Raw genomic sequence first — 10,341 nt, forward strand, 5'->3', positions numbered from 1 at the left:
GAAAGAATGTTGCTGCTAAAAAAAAAAAGCAGCTACAAACATCACATACGTTGTCCCACAAAGGACAACTGTAAAGAAAGATAAAAGCTGTAAACCTATACATGAAAAAGAAACTGTCACATGATCAGTCTTCACTAGAGATTGTCATAAATCTTAGGAATTGCTTCACTGATAAGAGGTATTTCATTATCTTGTATTTACATTTGGAGCAAAAGCAGGTAAAGTATAGAAAACAATAAGAGCAACTTTAAAAATGATTGTTCTGATTTCTCATTGTCAGCGTTTCCTTTTTAGGATCAATTGCAATCAGTACTGGTAGGAAAAGTTATGTCAATTAGAAACACAAAAGGTTTAAATAAATACAAGCTGTTGTTTCCTTTGCATGTAGAATTTAAATACAAATTAAGAATTATAAATAGAAAATGAAAGAAATAATCATTCCACCACCTTATGTGTTATTTAGTCTCATGGCACTTGTTTCAGGACCGAGGCTGATTGGTTTTGCTTTGAATAATTTAAAAATCTGACCTCAGATACGCATCTAAATTCAATAATTAAATACATGGTTTAGTTTATCACTTGATGCCAACTTTTCAGTCCATCAATCTTCCATCAACAGAAAAAACTCACAATTTTGTTAAAGTGGTTAGAGTGGTTTAAAACATCATGTATTACATTTGCTAACACCCAAAACTCTGTGCAGAGCAAGTAAGTTGAAGACGACTGCAGTTTAACTAACGTGAGATCTTTCTGTGTGGGAACTGTGAGAGAAAATGAAAAAAGTCACAGAATATTTGATTGTTTCTGGATAACAGTGACTGCAGCAAAGCAGCTGAGAGGTACTGAAGTTAATTTTGGTGAGTCTTCCTCTTACAGTTTACATTCACTATGTAGTATCGTTTCCATACATAACCCCCGCCACCATGACACCATGCTGAAGAGCCCCTAAACATACTGAATTACCACCCATTTTCAGAAGGTACATCCACCTATGAGAGAATGGTCATGAGTGCCACAATTATTTCATTGATGAGGCTGAAAGTACTTTGAATCAGCAATAAACTCCCCCCTCCTCTTTTCATTGTCATTCAACCTGATGGAGCCTGAATATCTACAGTGATAAAGGTGTACAATCTATCCTTCACAACCTCCTTGACTGAGTAGTCAAGGGTATTAAGTCCATCCTTATCCATAGTCCACTGTGTTTTGCCCAGTTTGTCAGGATTGTGTGGATTGGGTTCATTGTGCAAGTCTCTCTGATGCTTGATCATCTTGTACTTCCCAATCTCGGAGTCCGGCCGAGAAATGGTCATTCCACGGAAGAGGATTCGCCTGTAGATATCGTCATCCTCACCACCCCAGCCCCAGTACGTGTTCGGGAAGCCATTGATTTTCAAGAACTGCTCCTTAGACAATGAGGAAACACCACCAAAGTAGGTGTTATAGGGTAAGTGGAAGTTAAATTTGTCCATGGCAACAGCCAAATGTCTCGGATTGTCGAAACATTTGTAGAGGTTACGGTCATCCATGGGTACCAGGTCTACATCAGAGAAGACAAAGCACTCATAATCATATTCCTTCAGTGCTTCAAAGTATCCAGCATTCATCAGTTTGGCCCGATTAAACACTCCTTCTCCATCCTGGTTGATGACATACACACCATAGTCCAACTGCTGTCGTTTCAAGATAGGATGGAGGTAATACAGCCAATGTTTCAGGTGCTCATGCCGATTTCGGAACGGAATGATGACTGCGACCTTAAAACCAGAAAGAGAGACATGAGAAAAAAAAGCATAGGGATTTTTAAATTTTGGCAGGAAAGTTACGTGCTGTTCTGAAGGTCATGGGATCATTGGTGTGTACAAATGACTGTAAGAAACCAAGCTGTACGAATCTAGCTCTGTCCCTGATCTGCATCAGACCCCTTTGGCCTTGTTGGCAAATGACACATAGGCTGTTACTAACACGCCCTTTTGATGTCTACACAGAGTAGCTACAGTCAGTCATGATCAACAACAGGGAATTAAGAAGACTTTGTTTGAAATTTCCAACACTGACACAATTTAAGTTTCCTTACAAGGCATGGTATATTATAATATGTTTGCCCATGGGTTAATATAAACTTTTATAAATATTGACTTGTGTTCATCAAAGTTCTTTACTGTCATGCTCGTAGACATAGCAGGTATAAAGACTCCCAACACGGATTCCAACCACATTAAAACACCACCAAGTCTATACAGAGGTGATACCTCCATTTAACAACGACCAAAAACATGTACTGTATGTTTCAATGCTTCTTTTAAAATCAGTTCTCCCTGACATACATACCTTATGTTGTGAGATGCAATCCGGTGGCTTGTACCTTCCTCCCATTCTAAGAGAGGTACCAACCTCTTTTCTGACATATTCCAGAGTCCTTTTAGAAGGAAATTCCACTTTGAGAGGACCAACAAGGTCTGGAGGGTGGTCTGGGCAAGTTTCCAAAGTTAAGTTTGAAATCACTGTTTCTTCTTCATATACTTCTGTGGTATCAGACTCATTGACACGGCCTATTATGCTCCAGGAAGGTGAGTTATTCTTATCTCTCAGAACATGCGTTAGGATGAAAAAACTTGTATAACTGTCTTGGCTGTAGAATAAAAAAGCAGCAAAACATAGCAGACTGAAGAAAGCAAAAAGTGCCAGTAAAATAAAAAGTTTTTTTAGCATTTTCCGTCCCCTCGATGTTCAGCGCTTTCTGCTGAACTGCTCCTTTACAGCACTACCTGCATTTCTCTTTGCATATCAAACGTCGTCCAAACACAAGAGCAGCTAGACCGGTTTTTTTTTTTTATATGAGGAACTTCCTGCTTCAATCAGGCTGGGACAGAAACCTGTAGCTACAAAGCAGGATTTTATTTTCCCCTTCAAGAAGTGAAAACATACACAGTGGTTAAAGTTAGAATGGAAACTGTGTTTTGAGTCAGTTTCCTTTCATTTGCATCAGAACTCCAGGTGCTTCCTGGGACAAAATGTATTGTTTAAGGAAAAATCCTCTTGATTATTACATTTGAGAGTTCACTTTAAATTAAACAGCTTTCAAAAGCATACATATATTTAGCAAGGATATATATTAACACATAAAACTTGAATAGTACACTATTAAAAGCACTGATTTGTTGTCAAGGTCTGCCCTCTGCTGGTACGTGCCTGAGAGTGCCGAGTCCTAACTTCAACCAGGAAGCTCACCAAGTTTCCTATAATCCTTCAAAAAGCCGGCATAGAACCCAGAAGTTACTGTCACTCCTGAAAGACATCTTCAGGTGGCTCCTTGATGGGACAATGTTACATATATTCCTTTGTCTTTAAAACCCAGATTTCCAAACGATTCTTCCGGTCACGAGTCTAAAGTCTGCCACAAGAAGGCACAAGTTTTAAAAACCATAGCCTGCAGGACAAGGCTGTCCCTCACTGAGTGGAACAAGACTCAAGTTATGTCCTCTTACGCTCAATTTCTTCTGTGGAATGTGACAAGTAAGTATCTAGCCCTGTGGACTTCCTTTTTATGTACAGGCAAGCCCACTTCAAGTTCAGTGAGGGGAGTGGCATTTAAAATGAGGAAGCTGGGCCTACATAAATACTGACAAATGACAATGGTAGTAGTTATGTCAAACTGGACTTATTGACTTGATTTACACATAAATGGCTTTGCAGCACTTTGGCAAAGTGGTAATATTTTAGAGAAAGGTGCATTTAGTTTTGTAAAAAAAAAAAAGACAATGAGTATTGACAGGATGACACAAGACCACAAGGTGTCACACGTTCCTGCAGTGAACATTAGTCTGCAAGCTGACATGTGACATAAAGAGTTTCTGATTGTTTGTTTTTACTTCTGAACTGAGGAAAGAAAACTTGTGTGAACGGTTTATTTTTTTTTCAACACATTTCTCTTTTTAAATCTGCTTTCATGGGGTAAAACCTAAAGTAAAACTAAGAACCCTAATAAGTTCTGATTTGATTTATTTTTACAAAAAAAACATGGAACATTCCCCTCCATTTCTAAGCAGTGTTGACTGATATCTTTTGAGTTATTACTTGTTAGACTTTGAAGGAAGGATGTGGGAAATGGAGGAAATGCTTGTCTAGTTCCTCATCTGCTGTGGATATTTGTTCAATTTTCCGGTTGTTTGTGCTTTTTTCTATTAAATCCAGGGATTTTCCGAATTTTATTAAATTAGTAAATTAAATTTGAACATAACAACTGAGCTAAATTTGTGTAGTTTTTGGCCAAGACAATTGTCATGAGATTGGCAGTAAATTATATGATACTTTGAATGAAAGCAAAAATTTCAGGCTTTGTTCATTGTTATTCACAGTCTCATGTCGTTAACATTTCAAGTTTGCAGTGATACTTGTGACCTTTCGGAGTGGAAAAGCAAGCTGCAGCTGACAAGGAGAACAGAACATATGAAACACCTTTTTTTAAGATGCTCTTTGGAATTTCACACTATAGTGCACTGTGCAGCAGAAGTGGGCAGCTGATAAATATGCAGCATCTCTTGAAGTTTCTGTGGGCTCTTCACAGGTGAACCTGCAAACACTTAAAAAAAACATGCTTTTTGTTTTCTTTCCAGATACAGTTCTCCAGAACAGGAACATTGATTTAAAAAGTTCTCTATAGATTTATATGCCAAAACAAGAACAATTCTGCTAATATATCACTGAAAAAATGTCAACAAGTCAGATGGAAAGGTAAAAGGAGTCCCACAAGTAAATATTTGCGACTTTAATTTGAATGTAATTCAATTTCCTATTAAACCTCTGCAACACTGACCTCTAGTGGCAAAATGTAAGTATCTCAACGTGTAGGGTTTCCTCATGTCTGCAAATCTACTCCTTTGTTTTTTTTTTTAAACAGAGGAAACGCCTGTAAATGTTCCTTATCTTTGCTTGTTATCCGCAGACACCACACTGCTCCAAAGTCTAAACCAACTTATCATTTAGGAGCTAGTTTTGTCCTTGCTGTCATGAAATATTGTTATCTTAACTTAAATTGGTACATTGAGGGAAGGCTTTGCTCAAATTAGGGCTTTTTAAAAGAAGGCCTTATTTTAGTGTTGGCTGCTTCTATGGCGGTGATACAGCTGAAACTACGGCCATCTGGTGGTATTTGTTTCTGCTCTTTTCTGCTTTAAAGTTAGTCTTCCTGATGCTAAAATCATTCATTGCATTGATTGTTTCATTCATCTGTGGTAAGTGTTTACTTAGTGAAAATTGACATGAAGGAATTAAGGAAATTGCTCCCTTATTTCCTGGTTTTCCAAGGACAGAGAAGAAAATGTGCTTTATTTTCCTGTTTGTCTGTACACACCATTTACAGCGACTCATCTCGCACACCACTGGGATTCCTTCTTGTATACATTGCTACTTTAGTCATGCTACCAAGCTGCTACTTGTTTGCTGAGACCATAATCATTGTGAATAATGTTTGCAGGGTGACAACAGTTCATTTACCTAATTGTCTGAAAGCCTGTTATATGAAGAAAAAATTGTATATAACCTGCTTTAAATGAGTGTTTTATTCATGTTTTGCTACAGAATCTTTTTTTTTCACCTCATGTTATGACAGTCAGGTGTGTTGCAGCAGGGAAACTCTGAACATCTGCAGGACCACAGCTCTGCAGGGCCAGAGTTGACCACCTTTGAATTAGGTGTATTCAATGTAAGCTGTGCAGTAGTTGTTTTATTCCACCACTAGATGGTAATGATGTATCACCAGTAAAGAATTAGCTTGCGCATATCACTGGCCTTTACCGTCTCTTACACACATACACACTCAGTCATGCTTCTATCGCCACAAAAATATTTATTTGATTAATTATATTTTTATACTTACATTTATCCACTTGGGTTAGGCTTTTTGTCGTAAACAGTCTGCACAAAGTACACACACACACACACACACACACACACACACACACATATATATATATATATATATATATATATATATATATATATATATATATATATATATATATATATATATATATATATATATACACACATACAAAGATGTATGTATATATACCACATTTATATGTGTGTGTTAGTGCACATCTGTATTTCTTTCTCTGACAACTTTACCTTCTGTTTTTAGCCACACTTTTGGATAAATGGGCTGTTGTTCGTGGAGAAACCCGATCCTGAGGCCCGTGCAGATTAAATCCAGCCTTGGCTTGAAAAGTCTAATAGATTTATTTTTTACACATCCCCCATGCTGCTTATTCTCGCTGCTTGCACAAGTCCATGTTGGGAAGAGGAATGATGCTTACTGAGACACATTTTGATTTTTGTATGCAAAGAGGCGGCTGCGTTCCGACGTACAGCCAACTCAAACTGAGCAAGCAAGACTGGCATTGCTCTGCTGATCTAGCCACACAAGACTTTGCCTAAACAGTGGCATCCCGTTGGGAGAGGGCGGTTCTGCTTCTTTTGGATCCAAGTTTCCACATTTTACTTACTTGAGCATGTTTGTGGTGTCATAAGAACATGCTTTGCAAAAGCTGTCCCATTTCTAAATTCAATGTAGATAGACTAGATCAGATTTTTAACCGATTCGGCTCTTATTAGGGTTTTTTTTTCAGCTTTTTAAACAAGTTATTTAATAGACTTTTAGTTTTAAGTAGTAAATCAGTACAGGACTTTGTGATAGTTTGAAAAGAACCACTAACATTCTTACTTTCAGTGTGTCACAGGGGTTCAATTTGAAACAAAAAAGGTTGTAAACAGCTCTTGTGGTTGCCTTTAGGCACGTTGGAGACCATAGTAGTGCCAAAAACAGGGTAATGACACCAAATCTATGTGGAGGAGAGACAAAAGGTATTATTTAATAAAAATGTATGTAAATATCACAGGTTTTTGTCGAATTTTTGCAGGTTGAAATGTCCCATTGTAGACCCTTCAGAGAATATCCAGAGTTTACAAAAGGTATTGCAGCATGTTCATGTACACCACCACCTCCTGATAATTTGAATACGCCACATACTCACATGCTCTGCCACCAGATACACAGATGCACACATGTACACCCAAACACACACATGCATTTATACTCAACCTCTTCTCTTGAAACGGCCCTAGTTACAACATGGAGAACTCAGCAGTTTAGTGAAACATGATGCTCTGACCATAAAAGTGTATGTATTTGTGTGCACATGTGAGTGTATGTGTGTGTATGTGTATGTGTGTGTGGATTTGAGTGGTCTCAGCTGTGTGGGACACACTACAATGACAGCCAATCAGAGCTAATTCAAAATCAGAGTGGTTCTGACGGCTCCATGGTCTACCCGGGGGAACAAAGTGCTCTGTGTGCATATGTGTGTCAGCGAGTGTGCGCACACACCTCTTCAACCTTACTCTGCACTCCACCTGCTTCTCATTGCCCAAATGGCCTGACAAAATCTGGTTTTTGATGTTCATTCAGCATTTGCATTCCGTGGCTTTTATTCCACACATGCAAAATGGTGGAAACGTGTGGGAGTTTGGACTGAAAGTAATCCAGTAATGTGCTGTCTTTAACTCTTTTTCAGAAGCCTTGATGCTCATTTAAATCCATTTTCTTGTGTTTACAACCCATAGTTTAGGTTTCTTGTTAAATTATCCCTTAAACAAGCTCATCCCAGAATAAAAACTAACTTCTGTCTGAAAAAAAAAGATTATTTGCTTCCAGGATTTAATTTTCCTGCTCAAAAAAACTTTTCTATACATTACCAACCAAGGGACGGGGGGTGAATGCCATAAAGGTGTCGACACCTTTATGGCATATGTTATATATATTGAGCATTAAATTTTATGTGCAAAATTGGCACCAGTTGGAAATCAATATGTAACATACACTGGGCAACTTAGGTAAGTACTGTATTTTTTATGAACTTTTCTTTACTTGTGGTCAGGGATTCAGACCAGCAAAACCGTTTTCAAAGAAATAACTGGATATGAACATTTTATCTTATTCTACAAATAAGCATTTGCCATTTAAAACAGGTTTTAAATTGTCAAAACATTTGAGGAGACTCTTTAAAAAAGTTACAAATTGTAAATTCTACTAAAATGGATACTGTTCCTAGTCCTCTTTAAAATCCCTGTATGTTTTGTGTGTTCAGTGCTTGTAAGAAAAAGGTTAAATATAGTCATAAAAATCACATAACTTCATTAAATATGTATTAACATGATTACACAAGCTAGTGACAACAAAAGGGTGTTTATTTATCGTCTTAAAAGCATTGTAATGATGAGAAGTAAAACTGTAATATTTTGTTGTATAGGGAAGGTTTGCTGGTTAAAGCACCTGCTTTGGGATTTGCATACTCATGTAAGAAAGAAGCAAACAATGAGAATTCAGAGGAGAACATGGGGCACAAAAACTAGAAAAAAGATGTGCATGGCAGGAAAGCATTTATTAAAGTATCATAGGAAACTAAGTATTTTGTCTTCCTCTTGAAATCGAATTCAAGACACTTTCAAGAATGATAAATGTGTTAAATATGTACAGCAAGAAGGTTGCTGGTTTGATCCTTGGCTGGGGCAAGGTTTGGTCAGTGGCCTTTCTGTGTGCAGTTTGCATGTTCTCCCCATGCGTTAGGTTTTCTCCAGGTACTCTGGCTTCCTCCCACAGTCCAAAGACATGCATGTTAGGTTAATTGGTTACTCTAAATTGCCCATAGGTGTGAGTGTGAGCGTGAGTGGTTGTTTGTCTCTGTGTGGCCCTGGCAAGCTGTCCAGGGTGTACCCTGCCTGTCGCCCAAAGACTGCTGGGATAGGCTTCAGCTTCCCTTCAACCCTGAATTGGACTAAGCGGTTAGGAAAATGAATGAATGAATGATTAATATCAGCCCAAATGAACTGATGTGGTATTATACGGGGAGAACGAAGGGGACACACTTAATTAGGGCCAATAGACATATAGTCTATTGTTTCCCCCAATCCTGACAGGTGGCCGTGTGCAGTCTTCTCTTCTTCACTTGTTAGTTTAAATCCACTCCAGCCACCTCAAACAACTGTCTCACTTTGGTTACTTGCTTAATTATTCTCTTATTTCCAACTTAAGTTTTTATTTAGTTTTGTTTTTTCTTTTTTTTAATCTCCTTTCCATCTCATCATTCCAGGCTAATTTGTATGACAAAAATTTTAAAACATGTTCCTGTCTATTTCAGTAATCATTACCATGTTTATGAGGGTGCAGTAAGCTTGATAGTGAGCTGACCTTATAAAAACTATACACAGAATTGTTAATATTTAGTATCATTAAAGGTCAGAATATTTATTCCCCCTTAATTATTGTCACCTCTGCCAAAGTGGAGGTCATATGTCCAGCTGTGCTGGCTTGTCGGTTTGTTTGCAACATGGCTCAAAAAGTTATGGACAGATTTTGATTACGTTTTTAGGAAATCTCAAGAATGGAATGAAGAACGCATTATTAGACATAGGGGGTGATCCAGAGCACCGCCTGGATCCAGGATATTGAAAACTATTCTTTAGTATGTGGAGATAGTGACCATTTGGTAATTAGACCTAACTAAAAAACATAATACCCACAATCATGGAGGGGGAAAAACAGAAAGAATGATTTCAGGTCTGCAATGTGAATGTCAATAATAATAATAATAATAATAATAATAATAATAATAATAATTTCCTGACAAGGACAAGTAAGGGTGGTTAAATAGGAATTTTATTTATTTATTTTTTCAAAGAAGAAATGGGTTTGGTGGCTAATAGTTCCCCTTTGCTTCCCGTAGCTATTTTTGCTTCTTTATTATTCTATAAATATGACTGACTTATCACCTTCTAACTATACAAAGAGCTAAAAAAAGAAACAATAAATAAATAAATAAAACAAACCCCCAAAAACATAACTTGTTTTACTAAGCTCTAATGACGCTAATCTGTGAAGGAAAACGTGGCTGCGTTTTGACTTGACGTCAAATGCAACAGGTGTACTTAATTAGTTAATTAGGGGTGAACTCCTCCTGTTTTGTCTTGACCGTCGAGTTTAGCTGCTAGAGGAAGTGATGACCGAAAGCAAACTAAACACATATGTGTTTAAGAGGATTTTTATGTTTTTAAATACATATTTTTTTAAGTACAGAAAGTTCAAGACGGGCTGTTTTACTTCGTATCTTCCAAGAGGACGACGTGAAAGGGGCATTTTTTTTTAAGCTTTTAGCTTTTGACCCGTTTTGAGGAGCTGTCTAACCTCAGCGGAAAAGGGCTTGCTGCTGCTGCTGCTGCAAAAAATCCACAACTATAACTACATTAAGGTAAGGAACTCTACCATGCATAAACCGATTTATCTGT

At 37.6% G+C, this 10,341-nt stretch overlaps 1 protein-coding gene across 1 annotated transcript; it reads right to left on the minus strand.

The window, feature by feature from the left end:
* Positions 1–1,088: 1,088 nt before the first annotated feature.
* Positions 1,089–2,712, minus strand: LOC306771045 (beta-1,4-galactosyltransferase 1-like; the record flags this gene model as incomplete). Its single annotated transcript, XM_079260074.1, has 2 exons — positions 1,089–1,757; positions 2,332–2,712. The coding sequence occupies 2 exons, from the start codon at positions 2,710–2,712 to the stop codon at positions 1,089–1,091; spliced, it is 1,050 nt and encodes a 349-aa protein (XP_079116200.1).
* Positions 2,713–10,341: the final 7,629 nt, after the last annotated feature.

The sequence above is a fragment of the Telmatherina bonti genome, assembly GCF_933228915.1.
Source record: "Telmatherina bonti genome assembly, chromosome: 20".
Taxonomy (NCBI): Eukaryota; Metazoa; Chordata; class Actinopteri; order Atheriniformes; family Telmatherinidae; genus Telmatherina; species Telmatherina bonti.